At 40.5% G+C, this 21,738-nt stretch overlaps 1 protein-coding gene and 1 long non-coding RNA gene across 5 annotated transcripts in view; both read left to right on the top strand.

Moving 5' to 3' along the window:
• tbc1d22a (TBC1 domain family, member 22a) overlaps positions 1-14,233 on the top strand; it is a 188,100-nt gene extending 173,867 nt beyond the window's left edge. For all 4 annotated transcript variants that reach the window (XM_083528470.1, XM_083528471.1, XM_083528472.1 and 1 more), the window contains one exon: positions 13,149-14,233. In XM_083528470.1, coding sequence (XP_083384596.1) covers positions 13,149-13,277 — 129 coding nt within the window. In that variant the 3' untranslated portion in view covers positions 13,278-14,233. The remainder of the gene's footprint in view (positions 1-13,148) is intronic.
• On the top strand, positions 224-11,261 carry LOC310719232. The gene is made up of 5 exons (XR_014531399.1): positions 224-1,503; positions 1,763-2,974; positions 3,029-6,428; positions 6,489-9,167; positions 9,755-11,261. It is a non-coding gene; the product is annotated as an uncharacterized lncRNA (long non-coding RNA).
• Positions 14,234-21,738: the final 7,505 nt, after the last annotated feature.

Here is a 21,738-nt window from a genome sequence, read left to right as displayed (position 1 = left end):
TAGTGAAGAACACCTTCTTTACAAGAGGCATGGCAATATTTCAGCCGAATGTTTGAAGAAACAAACTTTCCGGATGCCAAGAGTGTGTAAATCTGTTCTTCATGCTAATTGAGGATATTTCAATAAAAATAAAGTTTAACACCTCCACATTAATAGATTAGTTCGGTCAAAGTAAATACATTTGCATCATAAAATCACTCTAGTTTTGTTGTCCATAAACTAAAGGATCACGAATGCTCCTTCTTCCGAGTCACATTGAAGACTCGTTCAGAATGAACAAATCGTTCGTGACCCCTCACCAGTCGTAGTGTGCAGGTTAAACCATGAGTAGACTGCACGGTGTGGTGCAGGGTCTTCACTCCGGCTCCATCCCTCATCAGAATTCACACAGTCACTGGCCTTGTGGACTCAGACCTCCACACTGGATTGTTAGTGGTCTGTACTGTTGGGAAACTCGCAGGGGCAGTTATAAATCGTCGCGGAATGTCTAGGAAGCTTAACTCAGACGCGCCCATGAGGACGACCATGAAGTTAATTACTTTGTGAGGAGTGAAAGATGGAGACTGAAGGGGAGAAAGTGTTGAGAAATGATTATGGCCCCCACACCGGATCTAGTGTTCTTCATCTTCTTTATATCAGCATACCGGATTACTGATTAGCAGCCTGGGTTCCTGTTGCAAAGCGATTGCATGAGAGCTCTTCATCCTCTCTGTAAGTTACTGGGTGACCCTGCTCGCTTTAGTCTTCGTGTTCATTAACAGTCAGTTTGCTGTGAGTGCAAGAATTGCGAAAGGTCACGATGAAATATTTTCCTTGCAAGTTCACCAATAAATGGTTTCCTGCCCACTGATCACTTCATCATCGCGAGGTATATCAATGGGTCGAATCTAAGAACGAGGTTTTAATGAATAGATACGCAATTTTGATATAATAATAAATAATAATAAATAAAACCATTATTTCATGCCAGTCGGTCATCCAGCTGGTTATTTAGAGGTTAATAACCATGTTCAAGGACTTGAACGCAACATGTACAAAAATCTAACGGAGGAAATGTCTACTCAGCATGAAACTTTGGGACTGCGACTCTGTAATGCACATGCACATCAAGGGAAGTCGGATTCTGCCCGGGAAGTCATTATTTCAGCACAAAACCTCCAGCAGCAGCAATCACAGAACTCGGCTGGGTGGTAGATTTAAAAAAAATAAAATAACGAATGATCTAATTATTATTACCATTTTTCTTTGGCGTGAGATTCGACACTTTCTTGTAGTCCTATTGAATCTTTTTTAGGGAAAAAAATGTATTCAAATTCATTCATCATGTCATTTTGTTTCTCTTTTTGTCGAACATACAGGGTTTTCGACCATTCGTGCCTGAAAACGTTCACTTCGTTGCTAAACTGTAAAGTACACAGACGTTAACTATATACTTGTCTAATGTTAATGATGTTCAGCTTCAGGCTTTACATTAAACCGTAGTATTATCATTTATTATTATTAGTTGAAGAGTTCCCTGGTGGTCTAGTGGTTAGGATGCGGCGCTCTAACCGCTGCGGCCCGGGTTCGATCCGGGAACCGACCCCAGCCATTAGGGTTGCACAAGCCAGTGCACTCTTAGTGCCGGTCCCAAGCCGGGATAAATGAGGAGGGTTGGGTTGTGAAGGGCATCCAGCGAAAAAACGTGCCATATCGAACATGCGGATGATTCGGTGTGGCGACCCCTAACGGGAGAAGCCGAAAGAAAGTATAGTATTATTAGTTGAAGGTTTGTGAAATAGGAAAAGGGGAGGGGCTTCCAGGCACTCTCAGTTAATACTAGAGCATTTTAAACACCTGTTGAAATCATTTTGCGTGAATATGTGGCTATCTGAGAAAAAGCTGACCGTGGCCTGCTGTAGAGCTCTGACCTCAACCCTATTGAACACCTTTGCGATTAAATGGATCACTGACTGCACCCCAGACCTCCTCACCTCACCTACATCACTACCTGACTTGTGTAAATGTTTTGTAGCTGAATGAGCACAAATCTTCCCAAGCACCCTCTAAAATCTAAAGGAACATCTCCTCAGAGGAGTGGAGGTTATTATAACACTAGTGAGGACCATTCACCGATCAGGCATAACATTATGACCACCTGTCGCCGGTTCACCACCGTTCCTTCTTTGGAGCACTTTTGATAGATAGTGACTACTGCAGACCAGGAACATCCCACAAGAGCTGCAGTTTTGGAGAAGCTCTGACCCAGTCGTCTAGACATCACAATAACTCGCTCAAATCCTTACTCTTGCCCATTTTTCCTGCTTCTAACACATCACTTTTGAGGATAAATTGTTCACATGCTGACAAATATCTCCCACCCGCTAACAGGCGCCGTGATGAAGAGATAATCAGATTTATTCACTTCACCGCTCATAACGTCAATGTTATTTATGCCTGATTGGTGTATGTGGAATGGGATGTTCAGAAAGCACATGTGAATATCTTATAGTCAGTTGTCCACAAACTTTGGTACGTCAATTGTTGTAGCCCAAACACCTAGAATGTGCGCTAGATTTTAAGAATCGACTATTAAGTCGATTCTGCAGATAGCTTGTTCTCTACAACATCAGAATCATTCACCAAATACAGAAAGCCTCTCAAATTCCACAAGTTTCCAGTGGTTTGTGACATGTAGCTTTCCCCACAACAGTCCACCATCAGTGCAGGTGGTACACTCGAATAGTTTTGCTTTTTTGTAAGAGCAAAGGCATTTTGTACTGAATGTTACTGAATGTTACTGCATTCATGTCAGGATAAAACTGACCTGATTAATGGAAAAATCCGATGAGAATAAGAGCATCAGTGAAATGAGAAGAATTAGAGGAGAAGAGAAGAGCACAGTGGACTCCTCATGCAGCAGCCTCATGTCTTGTATATTTCTATTTCTATTCAGAGACTGTGTGTGTGTGTGTGTGTGTGTGTGTGTGTGTGTGTGTGTGTGTGTGTGTGTGTGTGTGTGTGTGTGTGTGTGTGTGTGTGTGTGTAGCTCAGTCTGCCTGAAGCAGTCATTCTCTGTGTGCTGACCTTTTCTCTAGCATTGTCCCCCCGCTTCTGTTACTTTGGGTCACTGCGCTGTAGTTTTATGGGAATCTAAAAGTGTCCCTCCTGTCCTGCAGGTCAGCGTCCGCCCCGGCTGCACACACTCGCTCCTGCCTAATTAAACGAGCAGCTCTGCCGATCAATGCTTCCTGCTCGGTGTTTGTCTTCGGAGAAAGGGAGCAAAGTAATTATTATTATACATTTTTTTTGTGTGTGTGTGTGGGGGGGGGGGTAAAACAAAAATTTTATCCCGACACGTTTTTAGTGGGCGAACGTCCGCTTTACTGAGAATCATCGCCAAGTAAAGACGCTGCCCATGATTACCGTTCTTTCTTTCTTTTTTTAACTCGCAGGTTAATCTGCGAGCGCGCGAGATGAGATTTGATCCGCGAGACGCCACCACGGTGCGCCGCCACCCGCCACGCGCGCAACCAAATGCCAAAGCCTGCTGGCATTTAGCAAGGGCAATATGCAGTAAATGAGCTCTCATTAGGGGTTTGTTTATCACATAACGAGGAAGCCTTCGGAGGAGCTAATGAAACGGACCGGAAACCTTTTCCCCGCTTTTTTAGTTTTCGTTTACGGACTAATTTCCCTTTTTTTTTTTTTTCGGATGAACACGTTTCAGATGTTACTGCTGCGCTTCTGGGAGTTATGTACCGTTTACAACACTGGCTGTCCTGTGCATGCGGCTAAGCAAAAGTGTGAAGGGTTTTCATTATTGATTTTTTTTTCAGCCATCACCTCTCAGTGCCCGAGTCTCCACACACTGCAGACATGCCATATGCTACCTGCCCTTAACTTAGCGTCTTGCCAGGGAGGGCACAGCTCCTTCTCGCATCCAAATCAATTACTCTGGCCTCTTAATTCTCAAGCCACGGTGCAAGGGCCCGAGGTCATGACCCTCATTTGCTGCATTGTACGCTCACACACATGCAACATCAAGAAGTCGGTGCCTCCGAGTGTCAGATTCATCTCTGGGGGTGCGAGGCGCAGATAATGCGGTTATGCGTGGGATGGATAGGTGTGAGAGAGACCCGGAGAAATCAATCCCACTTTAGACTTTTAATTGGTTGATTTAAATGGAGTTTGCAGCAGCGATGGAACGCGTTAAACCCCATGGCAGGCGTTATTGCTTTGCGTCTGGCGGACTGCGCACAGGCTTTAACGAGCACCTTCAGAAACCCATGGTTTAAGGCTACAGAAATGTCTCTCATATTCTCCTCAAGGCAAAGAAATTAGCCTTAAGTGAATGCAGGTATTAATTAAAGTGCCCTCACAGATACAGAGGCTGTGATATGTTCTACTAGATCCTTGCAGAGACGTGTTTGACCACCCCCCGCTTCGTTACTAGCCCGCAGTGCTAATAACCCGAGAATGTATTTGGGGTTTGAGTGCTCTTCGGTGTCTCATAACACTTCAAGCTAAATTCAAACGTGCGTCACAGGCCACTAACGGCCGCTCGCTTTCTGTCCGTTCACGCGCCCGAACGCCTTTATTTACCCGCATTAACATGTGCACCGCTCCTACATTTCGACGCGCCTCCGTCTCTTTTCAGACCCATCGCCTTCACTGAATAGCATCTCTCTCTCTTACTTGCAGGAGCAGCAGGAAAAATAGAAGTAGCATTTCATTTCCTGTGCTCATGTCTTACATAAGAGTGAATGAATAAATAAATAAAACCACAAGTAAAAGAAAGGAACACAAGGAAGGTAGAGGAGAGGGGGGAAAAACAGACCAAAAAAACCCCACACAGCACTCCGTAGTTACATTCATTATACCGCTAAATTAAAAACCAGCAACTATCAGCTCTTAATGCTTTGTCTTGTTCCACCTCAGGTGGTTCAGAGAGCCAAAACTAAATGGATTCGCTGTCGTGGTGAATAACTGGGAGCACACACTCTTAATTTATCGCGCAAGCACACTGCCTGATTGACTTACAGCTTTGGCCCTCGGCATTCATGTTACTTTCCCGACGGTTTGCTGAGTTTTGGGGGCAAAAAATTCACATTATTTAGATGATAATGATATTGCATTGGATTCTACCAACAGCTGAAACCATCGTACCATCTTACTGACTTATAAAGGTTCAGAAAGGATTTTCAGAGCATAATGTTTGATCTTAACACTAAGGTTATTATTTGTTAATAAGCGTCTCAGTTTTAAGGGTTTTCTTTAAGAATGTATGTGCTTTTCAGCCATATGTGGTTTTAGCCATACATGGTTCTTTCCCAAACTGTTACCACAAAGTTCGACAATGCATCACATTTTTCCCCGCTCCTGGTTCCTGTGCATAAAGCCAGCATGAAAGGGTTGGAGTGGAAGATCTTGAGTGACCTGTTATAGAGCTCTGAACTCAATTCAGCTTAAAACCTACGGGATAAATTGGAATGCTTAACACTCCCCAGGCCTTATCACCTAAATCTGTAGCTGTCTTTTTTGCTAACGTCTTTGTAGCTGAATGAGCTCAAATCTCCGCAAGCACACTCCAAAGTCTATTGGAACATCTTCCCAGAAGAGTGGAGAATATTATAGTAATGTTATAGTTATTATACTACATGCAGAATGGGCAAAAAGCACATTGTATATAAATCTTATGGTCAAGTGTCCACAAACTTATGATCATGAAATGATTCCTTTTTAGTAGGTAAAAATACTTTTATATAAACTTCATATAAACATGCTTACACAACAATTGAGTTTTAAAAAGTTTGTGTAGTCCTTCAGAATTTTCGGCATAATCTAAAATGTTGTTGTTGATGTATGGTTTAGAGACAGTGGTATTGAGTAAAAGACAGGAGGTGGCGCTGGAGGTAGCAGAGCTGAAGATGTTGTGGTTTTCGTTGGGAGTGACGACGATGGACAGGATTAGAAATGAGTTTATTAGCGGGACAGCGCATGTAGGACGTTTTGGAGCCAAGGTGAGGGAGGTGAGATTGAGATGGTTTGGACGTGTGCAGAGGAGGGACATGGGGTATATCGGTTGGAGAATGCTGAGGATGGAGCCACCAGAAAGGAGGAAAAGAGGAAGACCAAGGAGGAGGTTTATGGATGTGGTGAGGGAGGACATGCAGGTAGTTGGTTTGAAAGAGGCAGATGTAGAGGACAGGGGGGTATGGAGATGAATGACCCCTAAAGGGAGCAGTCGAAACATTTATTTAAGGAAGATGATGATTATGTAGCTGTGAGTGGCATTAATATGTACAGCTTTCCGTATGCTTCATACTTTCACTACAGCTTCTCCTTTTTTATGGTTTGTTACTTTGTGGAGCATTTAAGTATCTCTCACAGAGTCCTAATGAACTTCCAAACAAGCGGGGAAAATGACAGGTAATGCTGGTTTAATCGTGACAGCTCTAACCTCACTAAACAACATCTAATGAAATGCTTTGTTTGCACTCACTTAGAAAGTTAGGAACACTTGGGCCATGCTGGTGTAATAGATGCAGGAGATTTGTCTTGCTAATAAATGCATGCATTTGTTGCTCTTAAACCTCCATCTACCTTTCAGCTTTGTTGAGTCCTTTCCAGATGTGAAAGCTGTCCATTACATAGGAACTAATGCAACCCCTATACTCCATTATGATTGTGCCACATATAAGAAAAAAATGAGACAATACTAGTTGTGTACTTCTTCTTTCTGGAGCGATGCTCTGGAATTTCTCTTCATCCCTGGAATGAGATATAGTCCTGACTCTATTAGGGGACTTGAGAGATTGGGTGAGTTGTAACCCTCCAGATTATTAGAAAACCCATCTCATTCATCAGGAAACTACCAATTTCGTTCAAACCCCAGGCCTGTGAGAGGAGCCTCGTTTAAGGTGCGCCTAATGATTGATTATCCTTTATCTTCGCTTGTTCCAGAGTGAGTGCCATCCCTCCCCTTCTAAATGCTCTTTAAAACACTGTGTTGATGGATTGTTGCATTTGCGACAAAAGAAAGGGAGGGAAAAACATTTTTTGTGCCAAAATGAAGAAGTGCTTACAAACCTATGCAATGTCCACATAACCCCCCCCCCCCTTGAGCTAAAGCTACAGCCTTGCGATCGTCAGCTCATCAAAGCCCTTCTAAACAAAGGTGTTTATAAATTGGCCTGGGATCAATCACCCTTCTCAACTGCTTAGTCACATGGATGTTTAAAACATGAGGAGCTACAGGGCTGTGCTTCTGGCTTTTTGATGGAGTGAGCGCACCTCCGGTCCTGAGCTCGCTCATCGATTACTGCAAATTCAGAGGAACCCGGTGCGAAGAAGGCCAGAAGTCGTCCATTATCGTGGCTGCAGTGCTCAGAAAGCTGTGCGAATCGCTCCTCTTGGCCAAACTGTAGTCTGCTTGTGAAAACCGAGCAGGAGCAGTCATTAGTGAGGCGTCATCGGCGCTGGCAGTTTATCAGTCCGAGAGTGTCACTTTGTTCAAAAGCGGCATGGACCGGACCCGTAATTGATCGACTCTTCCCCATCCTTATCGGTTCAGCACGAAATCCACTGGGCTCTGCACCAATTATGTTCAGTTGAAGAGCAGAATTCAATCAAGTGCGAAGATAAGTCACAAACAGAAGAGCGCAATAAAAAAAAAAGTTAAATCCACATTGCATACTGGCATCTGAGAAGGTCAAATTGGATGCAGCAGTGTTGAAATCCTTTCATGGTTTTATTGCACGGCCCTGAAAAGCATTCCCAGTTCGTATGTCCTGATCATCACCCTGGTTTTGTTGCTTTGCATGCTTTGTGGTAATTGTAATTAGTGTGCAATTGAACAGCGTGACTTGATTAAGTACTGTCCCAACTTATCATCCTCACACTGGTGCATGACATACGTGGGAACAGCATGCGAGTTATCACGGGATCGCGCTCGTCTGCTGCCTGTTTATCTAAATATACCATGTCGGGAGGGTTTCACTGCCGAACCGGGGACAAGGCGCGTCGCTAAAGCTGCGCTGGATATTACTGATGAACTTTGATAACTGTGTTACTCTAGCGCATTAGCTGACATAAGCGTAATACTCGTCTAAATTTTTACAGGCATGTCCCTAAAGTGCATATCAAATGAACTGTCCCTTATCTATTAGTCATGCTTAGAAGTTCTGCAGATCTTTGGATTATGTAATCATTTTCATATAATCATTTGGCTTGGTTCATCGAGTGTAATTAATATCTTAATCTTCTTATTAAATGTAAACCGTGATAAGATGACCATTTTGATTAGGTAGACGGTCTCATTATGTGTGTAGCTGATGAGCGGACGAGTCTAACGATATGTTATGGGTGCGTAAGAAAAATGAGAAATTAAAAGTGTTGATGGAGCTCGACATGGATAGCTAATGCTGATGTATCATCATTATGGAAACAGATTAATACCAGCTTGGATTAGGGTTTTTTTTTTTTTTTTTTATGAACAAATTAATTATTTTTAATACATTAATCCAAAAGAAAATATAGAATGATTTCATCAACATTTGCAACAATCACACAATTTTCTAAAAATGTATTTATACTATATATTTTTCCATATTTCTTTTTCCTTTTTTAAAAAAAAAAAACATTTTCCCCTTGTTTTATATTTATTTTTCAATTGTTGTACCTTTTTTTTTATTTTATAGTTTATAGATTTTTTTCCATTTTCATATTTGTTTATATTGGCTTTTTTGTGTGACAGTTAATGTATTATTGTAGTTATTTATTTACCAAATATTTCTAATATTTTCAATGATTTTCATATTTAAATGTATTTACACTTTTTGGCGATTTATTATTATTTTATTTTTTTTACACACTTTAAAGCATTTTTACAGAATGACTACTATTGTATTTTATTGTATTGTGTTTTATGTTTCTTTTTTGTAATCGATGTTCTTTTTATCAAGTCCTAATTGCACATAAATTTATTAAGTCCTAATTTGATTTGTTATTAAATAATAAAGCTGTGAAGCGAAGAAACTTTATTCCGAGCTGCATTTCTAATCATTTGAAACGGTGCTATGGAAACAACCTTTCTATTATTTTTTATGGGCGGTAGCTGCTATTTGCTGTAGCTCTGTAAAACGCGGTACATAATAAGGCCGAGATAAAAGCGATTTGTATAATTAGTGTAAAAATCCGTTTGGACCGTGAGCAGCGTGATGGAGAAAGAGGGGAAACACTGAGAGTTTGGTGTTAACTGAAATATACGCTGTTTTTAATGCTCACAGGTGACCCACAGATAAATGAATTGAATTGAATCCAACATAAGGTTGCTAATCACGTGCATAATGAACAGGATATGAGTAGCTCAGCAGACCTAATGCTGCGCATGCATTAGACTTGAAATAATCCGAACATTCCCAGCAGGCTCCTCTGCACTGCTTACAACCAAAAGAGCTTTTGTTTCCAGGCTGGGGACTGGCTTTTTGTGCTGAAAGGATGGCTTATGTCTTTCACCTGTTAAGTGGATATGTTCCCTTTTAGAGTTCGGTACATTATTAGACAGCATGTAATAATAGATTTAGCAGTAATTAGTTGTTCTGGGTGTTTCTGGTCTTCTTTTTTTCTCAGAATTTTTTCTCAGATCACATGAGAAATGTGTTGTTTTTTTTCTGTTCTTGTTGTTGTGTGCTGAATATTACTTCACAATTATTCACGTTTCTACTCACAGCTAATGGGTTGTGTTCCTTTTCAGTGTTCTGTTTCCTAATAGGCAGCCTTGGTTTGTTGGTTGAGAATTTAAATCGTTTTTGCTTTTGCACGTTTGTGAAGACCTGCTTGATGGCTGCGTTTGCTTTTATATTAAATCAACCTTTTCTGCAAAGAAATTACATTGGCAAGTAAAAACAAGTATACAGGAAAATCTATTATTTTAACATTTTCTGTTAAAAGAATTGTTTTTCTTTTTTTTTTCCTCCCAAATTATGTCTAGAGATTTCTTCTACCAAAGTTTGAGCTTAAAATAGTCTGGAGTTATTTTATTGCAAACGAACTGCTATTCAAATAATACAATTATTTATTTAAATAAAGCCTGAAATAAAAAATCAAAAAAGCATTTAAAAACAGAATGGTTCTTTCCATTCGCCTAATAGTAAACTTAATATTAATTATAATTATATTTGATATTATTTCTAGTGAAAATACACTATATGGACAAAAGTTTGAGCTGTAAGATTCGTATGTGCTTTTCAAACATCCCATCAACATTTATTTTTCATTTTCTGTTCTAATAATCTCCACTCTTCTGGGAAGATGTTCCACTAGAATTTGGAGTTTGCTTGTGCAGATTTTTGCTCATTCAGCCACAAGGGGTTTATTAAAGTCAGGTAGTGATATGAGGTGAGGAGACCTGGGGTGCAGTCAGCGTTCATATTCATCCCAATAGAATTGAGGTCAGATGGTGGATTTGTGCACTGGAGCATTGTCATGTTGGAACAGGTTTGGGTCTCCTAGCTCAAGTCAAAGGAAAATGCAAGACATCAATTCTTTTAACATATCCATTTTGTAATGCGTGTTTGGTGTAGAAGTTGCCAGATGAATCGAAAGGCTGCTAGGATCCTCTAATAAACACTGGGTTTAAAAACAAACATTAATAATGTTCTTATTTAGTTTTTTTTTTTATTTAAATCTTTGTTTCCTGCACACAGCCTGATGTTTTTGAGTGCTAATGCTGATAAAAAATGATGGAGCTCAGCTGCCTGCCTGAATACAGATTAGAGCTGGGCGGTGTGAATTGTTGGAACATGACTGCGTTCTCGCCCGCCTGCCATAAAACAGAGAACTGAGAGACAGGACAGCTCGGCAGAGTCAGTGATAAACGGCGAGAATGCCGTTTCTAGGCAAATAAACAAAGTGATTTTTGCATGTGAGTAGTTACTGATATTCAGCGGAGATTAGGGGAGTCGCTTTGTTTTTAGTACGGAATCTCAATTTGCCTTCTAGTGCCCTGGGAAGAGTCTATAGTGACACTGTTTACATGGCATTTCGCTCTTATCCAGGATAATTTACATCTATCTCACTTATACAACTGAACAACTCAAAGGCCCCAAGAGAGGCAGGTTGGTGTGGCTGGGATTCGAACTCATGACCTTCAGATCTAAAATCCAATGATCTAACCATCATGTTGCCCTACCTAGTAAGAATATATAGTAAATAGTTACCTTATCAGCCAATCATATAGCATTAGCACAGTGTATAAAATCATGCAAGTACAAGTCAAGTCAAAAAAAAATAAAAAATCACAATTCCAAGAAGAGGAATCTGATGGTATTATGGGCAAAGACACATCTAAACTGAACAGTTATTAAGAAAGCTAATCAGCACTTTAGTATTTTTCTTAGCTGACATGAGTGAACCTTAACGTGGCCTGCTATATTGTAACCAATTCTGCCCGAGGTTTGATGTTATGCGCATGCTGAGATGCTTTTTTGCTCACCGCGATTGTAAAGAGTGATTATTTGAGCATTATTCCTGGCAGCTTAAATTTTCCTCTGGCCTTTCGCTTATCAACAGTATTCAACCCAGCCCATCTAAAACCACAGAGATCATGCTTTTCCATTTTTTTTTTTTTTTTTTCATGTGATCATTGCCTTGACCAATGATTATATTTTTTTCGACAATATTTGGGGAAATTTGGGGAGATTTGACAATATAAGGGGAAACTGTAGTGTCAGGGTGGGAAAAAATTGAATTTTGAGAGAGTTTTTCGGAACGTTTAATATCTGTGGTACCGTGATACCCTTTATGGATTGAGTGTACCTGCTCTTTAATCATGTGTCTCCGAAGTTCTCTTAGTTCTACCTAGTTCTCTTTCCTTCTTTTAGCTCCTTTTTTGTCTCTTTCTCTCTGTGTCTGTTAAGCAGTTAAGCAGAGTCATTCTCTTCCATCATGGCAGGCCGGCTAGGTGAATTAGGCTGGGAGATTGAGGCTGTGCCTCCTCTCTAAGCTCCTCTAATGCACTCATTGACTGTGGGCTTTCAGGGCCTGGAGCCGGGCCGGCGCACTGTCACTGAATTACACTCTGCTTTCTGTAGCAAAGAGAAATGGGCTGTTTCTCTCCAGGTCCTGACCGAGCGACCACAGAGGGGCAAACACATCGAAACAGCTTACGCCTCACACTCCAGTGCCTCGCCAAGATTGAGAAGGCAAAGACGTGTTGATTGAAAGTTAAAATAATTTACCGTGTGCGCTATGCGCTGTGTTATAGCTCAGTGTGACCCCTGCAGAATAAAAAATAAACAGCTGCGAGGCGCAGCATCTCCACCTCCCTTACTCCCGCCCTCCCAGCAGACATGAGGTTGCCCCTGGCAACGCTTCCTGTTCAGTAAAATGCTGCCAATGTGTGTGTTTCTGTGTAACCAGATCCTGGCCACACAGTATTTGGTATTGTGTGTGTGTGTGAGTATGAGGGAGGAAGGGAGGGAGAAAGAGAGAGCGAGAGTGCATTTGGTTTTCCAGGTCCATGTTGCAATGTTGGCAGGGTATGTGTGTATAACAAGCTCCTGGCAGCAGCATATTTTATTGTGTGAAGTTGTAGAGGTGTGTGTGTTTGAAATCAGCTTCCTGCTGCACTCTCAATGGTAAAGTGTGTGTGTGTGTGTGTGTGTGTGTGTGTGTGTGTGTGTGTGTGTGTGTGTGTGTGTGTGTGTGTGTGTGTATATATATATACAGCTTTCTGTGTGGAACCGGACTTCGTCTGTGTGATTTTGGCGAGGTGTTTGTTTTTGTATCGTGCAATTGTGTTTGTGTTTACGTCTGTGTATCAGCCATTTCTGGCGACCCGCTCGTTCTCAGTGCGATGTTGGCGACATACGAGTCTGTGTGTGTGTGTGTGTGTGTGTGTGTGTTTATGTGTGTGTTTGTAACCAGCAACTGGCATTTCTGTCCTCCTCAGTGTGGTTTTGGCTAGGTATGCGTTTGTTTGTGTGGTGTGTTTAACCAGTTCCTGGCAGTCTCATCCTGTTCTCTGTAATGTTGGCGAGGTGTGCGTCTGTGTTGGAGAGGTGTAGGTTGTGTGTAGAATTTCTTGGCAAAAAAAAAAAAAAAAAAACTTTTTCCTGAGTGAAAAGATGTGTAACTAAGTTTCTCTTTCTGTTTCTCTGATCCAGGGCCTAATGATCCTGCTGCAGAATTTACCCACCATGCACTGGGGCAACGAGGAAGTGAGTGTGCTCCTGGCCGAAGCCTACAGGCTTAAGTTTGCCTTCGCAGACGCACCCAATCACTACAAAAGATGAGGCTTCCAGCAGCGTGACTACTGAATCGAGACTCTTGATGGCCCACCCTAAAGCTTCTCGCGGTCCTCTCTGAAACGAGACTCCTGATGGCCCATCATAAAAATTTACTATGACCCATCCTTATATTCCTTATATATGGCCCACCTTGAGACTCTTGATGGCTTACCTTCACACTTTTGATTGGTCCAGCCTGAGACTCCTGAAGGTCCACCCCGAAACACTTGAAACCGTGAAAAACTCTTGATGGCTCACCGTGATACTCCTAATGGTCCACCCCAAGCCTCCTAATGGCCCAGCTTGAGACTACTGATGACCCATCCTGAGACTTTCCATGGCCCACCCTCAGACTTCCATCAGTTGGAAATGGACATTGTTTACGTGTTAAACTGTAGCCTTTTGTTTCTTCTCCTCCAGCTCTGTTCTTACTAACCCCCCCCAACACACACACACACACACACACACACACACACTCCAGACATTACGTATCCCCTCTATATTTAGTCAAGCCCAAAAAAAAGCTTCTCAAAAAAAAAAAAAAAAGATTAACAGATCAGTTTTTGCTGCTCCTTCTTAAATATTTCTCCGTCACCTTGAAGGATTTACAGTAAAGGCTTTGTGTAGGCAGATAAAATGTTGCCAGTTTATTACAAAACCCTGCGTTCTGGCCCAGTCCGAAAGGAAGTACTGACGCAGAGAGCGTGTGAACGCGTGTGAGATTGTGTGTGGGTGACTGAGAAGAAGAGTGTCTGGCACCAAATTTCTCAGCTACATCAAGAGTAATAGCTGAAAGTGCGCTTTTGCACCGAACAGTCTCCATTAGGATCTCCCGTACAGCTGCAGGTCAGGAGTGCGCTGCATTAAAGGCAATAATGACGCATTACTCAGAGAGGAACGACAGAACAGAGACTCTTATCCATGCATCCAGAGAACTGGCTCGAAAAAGAACAAAAAATAAAGAGGAAAGAAACACCCTGTAAGTAGAACGAACGGACAATTTAATCAAACCTTTGTCGGTCTACCTCAGGAGCCGGTCGGTGTGGACCGATGGTCAGATGGAATGCAGTAGCTAGGCCATTCATCTGCCTCTGTGTCAGAACAATAGCCATGACGTTCATACCCTGAACGCTTGTTTTTCTTCTTTTGCTTTACCACAATAAGTACGAATTGCCTTAATTTGGCTACTTTGATTCCGCTAGAAACAGACAGTTTTGCCCTCACAAATGGCTTGTCGATGGAGTTCTAGTTCTTTTGATCAGTTAGCCTTTCAGATGCTTCATTGGAGCCCCGAATCATACTTGTTGCATGATGCTGTCGTTCGTGAGCACGTTCGGGACATAAAAGATCTCCACCGAGTAAGTAGTGGCAGTTTAAAACCTTTGTGCTACGTTCAATCATGGTGTCAGGCTTTTCATTTTTCCCTGTCAGTTCATAATGATGTATGTGAGAGGAAAGAACATGCACTCTATTTTCCTCGGTTTTGTATAACGTTTTGCTTAAATCAGCATTTTTTTTTATTTTTTATTTTTTTTTTTAATACAGTTTACATGAGCCGGGTGGTAAGTTGTGCCTAACATCAGAAAAAGCGTAAACCGTCTCAGATAGTTGTTGTTTTTCGCCTCTGTTTAACGCCAGACATTTCGCTCACAGTAAGCAGGCTCGTGCTGATGTTGCGTTTTTACCGTCTCGCTATGTTGCAGTTTGAAATAAACGACAAATGCAAGCACTGCTTCCTCCTGAGCAACGTTTTAACCGTTCAAAGTGGGGTCAGACGAGAGTTCTGAGCGTTCTGAAAAACCCAGCGCCTTGGACAGGTTTAATTTCAGGAGCAAAAACGTTCTGCTGAAATGCTCCCTGTCAACACAGAATCGTCTCAAAGGGCATCCAGGAGTCGTGGGTATTTTGAAGTGTCGCACAATACTGAATAAGTGATTATCAACACACACCTGCTGTTGCTGCTGTTACTGCTACGCTGAGCTCTGTACAAGGAGAACCTTGTTGATTGACCATCCCTTCTGGTTACCTCACTCATGTAACTAACACATGAAACTTATATATATATATATATATATATATATATATATATATATATATATATATATATATATATATATATATATATTTTTTTTTTTTTTTTCTTCTTCTTTTTCCCCCCTGCAGTGTTTCTTCTTTCCGCAGTGAAAAGCATAGCTCTGGAAATCAGACAAGCAGCGATCCAGACTTTAGTCTTCAAAAACAGGCGATTTTAAATGGGTGTCAGAAAATTTTCTGAAATGTTCTTGACTTCAAATTTGTGTACAGAACAATGACTTTTCAAAGGACTGTAAATAGAGAGAAAATGTGTAAATAAATGCTATACTGTATATGATTAACAATGCCTGTGCCACAAGATATTATCTCCAGTAATTAATCCCAGTAGAATGTGTTTCTCATTCTAATTATACACCAAGTGTACACTGCGCTCAGGTCTGACCTTGCCTACTATCTATTAACTGCAGCAAAAAAAAAAAAAAAAAAAAACACATTTTATTCGCTCGGTGTATAAAGAAGCCTTCAAATGCAGCCGATGGCATGTAATTGCGAGGGTTTCTGTTTTCCGTCATTATTATTGACGTGCATTTGTTCCATTCACGGTCGTGGATCGATGACACGCTTGTGCATACTGGAGCAGGTCTTGTGTGGGGAACGCAGTAAAGTTAAATGATTTCCATGGTAAATCATATGGTCCATTTCGTTTTGACACTTCAGGAGTCTTGCTAACACTGGCTACCGGATTGCTAACATAAGGTACACTAATTATACAGTATAGTTTGTTAGCTGTGGCTTCCTAAGAAATACTTCTTGTGGCCCTTCAGGTGATTACCAATAATTCATCCTTATCCAGTCTAAGAATCCTGATGGCTCATTCAAAAATTTCCCAGTAGTTTACCTTATGGGCAACCATTCTGAAATTCCTGCTTGCCCACCCTGAGTGTAGCAATGGTCCACTCTTCAAATGTTAAAGCCAATCCTGAGATTTCATCGACCAGTAAGGTCAGCCTACTTTCAGATTCCCAGTGATCTCCTCTGAGAATTCCCAACTTGAGACTCCTCTTGGCCCACCTTGAAACTCCTAATAGCCCACCCTTAGAATCCTAATAGTCTATCCCAGTAGCCTACCCTGAGATTCCAAATTGCCCATTTGGAGACTTTCAATGGCCCACCCATAGAATGCTCACAGTTCACCACCTGAATGCTGATGGCCCATCAGCTAACCCCAAGACTCTCTATGGCCTACTTTGAGCCACTACTATACCCAGTGGACAACCCTGAGATTTCTGTTAGCCCATCCTGGACTAATAATGACCCACCCTGAAAATCCCAAAGGCCCATCCTGAGACACTTAAAGGCCAGCCAAAAAATTCCCATTGGCCAACCGGAGAATCCTGATAGTCCAATTTAAGACCTGCCTTGAGTGGAATTTGGTGTACAGATTTTTTGGTTATAGAAATGGCTTCAAGTGGATCCAAATTATCTGCAGTTATGGCATCATTTTAAACCCCAGATTGCAGATTAAAGTCCCACAGAGTACCAGTGCATTTGGGGAAAATGCAACCACTGTGATATTATTGGGCCTAGTTAGAGATCAGGTCCATACTGTATATGTTTGAGAAAGACACAGCAAATCTTTAATATAGAGAAAATGCCTAAAGTGAATAACGAAACCATTTAAAAAAACCTAAATCACATCCGATGATGATGGGCAATGAAGGGAACCTGAAGGAAACTGATGAATAGGCTTTACTGGCCTCATGTTTTGACCATAAAGGTACGGCACAACAATATGACTGGATCTTGCTGTGTCTAAAGCCTCCTCAGTGTGTGTTTCATTCATCACTACATAACACCAGTGTTACATCAGCATCAGTGTTTGTACAGGAGTGTCCAGGCTGCTGAAGGTAAATGTTTGTGAGCTTCCTGTGGCAGCAGGCTGCTGGTTCAATGATTAGAGATTTTTAATGTGCACACTGGTGGTGGTCCCCATCATTAGGCTGACTGATGTTCATGGCAGCACATAATCACAGGATTAGACACTTTAATATGCAGAAGATAATAAAAAAAGAAAAGTGCAGCTCATCATCCTTTCAAAAAAGAAGCAACAGGAAGCCTGATGCATGCCAACAGTATGAATTGTGTGGATATTTGTTTTAAAACAAAACAGTATTCTGGATTGGTTGATTCCTTGTCGTGGTAGAAATGATGCGTGTACAACAGAAACAAGCACAAAAACCCCACGGGAGACTTGTTAGATTTCATATAACACGATTGTCAAGGCTTTCAATCATCCCTCTTTATACTTTCTTTTTTTAGAGAATCAGGATTTTATATGGCCAAGACACGTTTCAAACATCGAATCCGCTTGCCTGAACCATTTTCGTCAGTTTTGCCAATTCGTATAACAAGCTCTTTTTATTCGTCATCACAGAACACTTTCTTTTGATTTAGGCAACCGTTTACCATAAAACTACAAACACCAAAAGTATTTTTAGTAACAGTATTATTAATACAAACATACTTGCTTTTAAATGCCATCAAAAGTATTGATCTAGGACAATTATATATCAATAATTGATGCGATTCAGACACACACTTACTGGGTTTACACTTTGTTCTCATGACAGCGTCTCATTTAACACAATTTCTAATTTATTCTATTCTAACTAGCGAGAAGAATGTGCTTCTGAAATCGAGAGCAGTAAAAATTAAAATCTTACACATTTATGTGTAAAGTCAAAATTTCCCAAATATATTTTGTTTATGTACAGACAAAACTTCACAACAGACAAAATATATATTTGATATTTATTTCATGCAAAATTGGAAAGCTTATTAATATGTACCTTTGAGTAACATGAAATAGAAGACCAGAAGGCATAACATTAAGACCACCCGAATAATATTGTGTTGGACCTCTTTTTGCTGCAAAAACAGTTCTGACCCTTCAAGCATTAACAGCATGAACTTCTTCAGCAGTTTGAGCTACAGGAGATCGTCTGATGGATCGAACCACACGGACCAGCCTTCGCTCTCCATGTGCATCGATGAGCTTCGTCCGCCCACGACCCTGTCGCCGGTTCACCACTGTTCCTTCCTTGGACCACTTTTCATAGACACTGATCACTGCAGACCAGGAACATCCCACGAGAACTGCAGTTTTAGAGATGCTCTGATCCAGTCGTCTAGACATCACAATTAGGCCCTTATCAAACTCGTTCAAATCATTACGCTTGCCCATTTTTCCTGCTTGTAACACATCAACTTCAAGGACAAAACATTCACTTGCTGACTGATGTATCGCCAACAGGTGCCATGATAAAGAGATAGTGTTATTCACTTCACCGCTCATAATGCTATAATGTCATAATATTATTCCTGTTCGGTTTGTACACCCCATATACAGGACACATAAAAAAATAGTCAGGAACAGGACCTTTTTTTTTTTTACTCTGATACAGGCGAAAGGACATGACCAACAATCACTAAAAATACACTTAAACTAAAAAATACCTAAAAACGTGCACATTATATTTGTTATATATGATATCATTTCCTATCAACTGCAGTAGCATGAATCCAGCAAATTTGCATAAAGTTCTGGATGTTATGCTGAAGTAAAATTACACATGGACAGTTTTCAGATGTCCAGCGTTTAATGTCTTTAAATGTCTCTTACTATTTTAAAGCATTAAATACAGTGCATATTCCCCTTTCGTGTACAGTCTAATATAATGGCTGAGAACTTTCTCAGTTGCATTACTCTAGATGACAGAGCTCTTTATTATTCTTTTATTATTTATTTTTATTCATGATTTCTGTTTTTATAAAGTGTTTCAATACAGCCCGAGCTCCTCTATAACACTGTGTGTCTGTAGGCGTGGTGTTAATGTCACTCACTTCGTTTAGTCTCATCACAGAGCTGTTCACACCATACACAAGCTATAAACAGCACAAACGTGGTAACGGCAACCGAGTACGACTACGAGTCAGGAAGTTCATACAGCACATGCGAACTCTGTTAAATCAGAAGTGAAGGAAGATGAGTTCTTTTGGAGTTAACAACAAAAAAAAATACATTCTTCTAACCTGAAATAAACAAAAAATCTAAATTTTCTTTAATGCTGATGTAATCCTGTTTTTCCAGGTGGCGATATTGGCTTAGATTTTCTGACCCTGCTGACCCCTTCGTCCGGATGGCCTGCTTCGCTAAATCTAGAAATAAAAAACTGGCAACCTGACAAATCGGTTGTGTGAAGAGAATCCATCATCTGTTAAGGGTTTAAGTCAGACACTGATGGAAGCAGACAGACAGGCTGTCAATGACAGATTCGATTACCATCTGGGACCGAGTAGGTGCTAATTAACAATGAAAGGAACGAACGTTAAGTAAATACCCGCTGCACGTGATTCTTCTCCGAATCTATCATCATTCAGCTGAGGAAATAGAAAACAAAGAGTTGTACACTGAGACTTTCACACCCAGGAGTCAGAGTAGCACTGAAAAGGTAACAGTAAAAATCAGCGGTTTGTTAATTATCCATTTTTGATTTATTTATAACATAACTATTCATTTACCTTTAACAGGCAATTGAAGAATCAGAGTTTGCTTTGATATTAAATCAGCATGAACAAACAAGTAGTTTTATTTCTAAAACTAAAAATGAATGCATGCATGCTCTGGCAACCCAAAGGAGCTGAGAAGGTTAATGGAGGCTTGGCAGTTCATCACCTCCAACACCTTGGGCAGTAATGAAACAAATTCAATTCAATTCATTTTTATTTGTATAGCACTTTCAACAATGGACATTGTTTCAAAGCAGCTTTGTAAAGATAAAGCAGTAATAAAGACTGTATAAGATTGTTCCTTAACATTGTAAGTTTGTTCCTAATAAGCAAGTCCAGGAAAAACTCCAGAATACCCTTGATTCTCACCATAGATAAATTCTATTCGAAGCAGAGCCTACAGGGTTTTACTGCTCCAGAAAACTACAATGGAAGAACATGTCGACTAAATGTTACAAGATGACATCCTACAGCCCTCTTTATCACCACTGGTCATCTCCTGTCCAACCCAGAACGCTCCTGTTAGTTTTGCATGGACTACAGGAAGCTGAACAGCCAGACTATTATGCATGTTTATCTAATGACTATCCAGTGGGACAGCTTTAAATCCTTGGAAGGTGCCTCCTGGTTCAAAACCCTGGATTTGCAGTCAGGTACACAAAGCATGTACTTGAGTTAAAGTAGAGATTCAGTATTTAAAATATTACTCCAGTACCAGTGCTTTTTAACTTTTACTTGAGTAAATGTACAAAAGTTTTTGCCTTCAAATGTACTTAAGTATCAAAATACTATGATTTATTATAGCTGTAATGAGCAGTGTTGTTTTTGATTACTTACACCAAAAAGTCATTAGTTACTGTTAAAAGTAACTTTTCAGTTACTTTTTTAAAGAACATTCTTTAATTTCCCCCTTTAATGCCCTTTTATGCATTATGATCTATACAAACACAAAACTAACTTAAACACAGTCATTTTTAAACACTATTTTATTTGTCAGAGCAGCACAAACTGAATATATCACAAGGATTTCTGAAATAAATAAAATATATTTAGATTCAAAAACTTAAGTGGCTTCTGCTGTTGTGTTGAGCTCTTAAACATTTTCCTTCCACAGCTTAAGTATGAAAACTATCAATGTAAACAGAACACCAGGTTAGCTTCTAGCTTCGTCGAGGCGTGGAGTTCCTGGAGGTGTTTCAACAGATTGGAGTTGCTGTTTATCGCAGTAGATACGAGCTTCGAACCAGAAAGACACAACTTACATTTGACTTAAAAGTTTTTGTCTTTATACTCAACTAAAGTGAAATAATGAGCATATTTCCACTTAGAGAAACTCGTCTTACTCTCGCCTCGACTCGCCATTACTGCCGCACAGACCTGAATAAACGGAGACACGCCCACAGTGCGTCTTCTTCCTGTTTACAGTGGTTCATCCACCAATCCTACAATGCGTCTCTGCTGTAAACAAGTTAGACTGTAGTCTACACTTCAGCCCAAATTCATTCATTTAAAAAAGTAACGGACAACGCACCATACGGTAACGATAACGGAGTTACTTTATTTTAAAAAGTAACGCGTTACAGTATTAGTTACTGTCAAAAGTAACTTTGTTACAGTAACACCCAACACTGGTAAATGACTTTTGCTTAATCAACTCAGTTTATGTGAAAAGACTCAGTTACTTTCAGCACACTGATCTGTTAATAGAATGATATTATTGAGTCAAACACTGATTGATATCTATTACAATTATCTTAAGCCCCAATCCTTTATTTCAACGACTTCAAAAAAGTAAATAAGCCTAAGGATGCTGTTCGAGTCAGGAGTTTCTTCCATCATTTATTCCTCTCAAAATGTGCTGTAT

The sequence above is a fragment of the Silurus aristotelis genome (assembly GCF_946808225.1).
Source record: "Silurus aristotelis genome assembly, chromosome: 24".
Classification (NCBI taxonomy): Eukaryota; Metazoa; Chordata; class Actinopteri; order Siluriformes; family Siluridae; genus Silurus; species Silurus aristotelis.
This window is presented reverse-complemented; position numbering and strand designations above follow the sequence as displayed.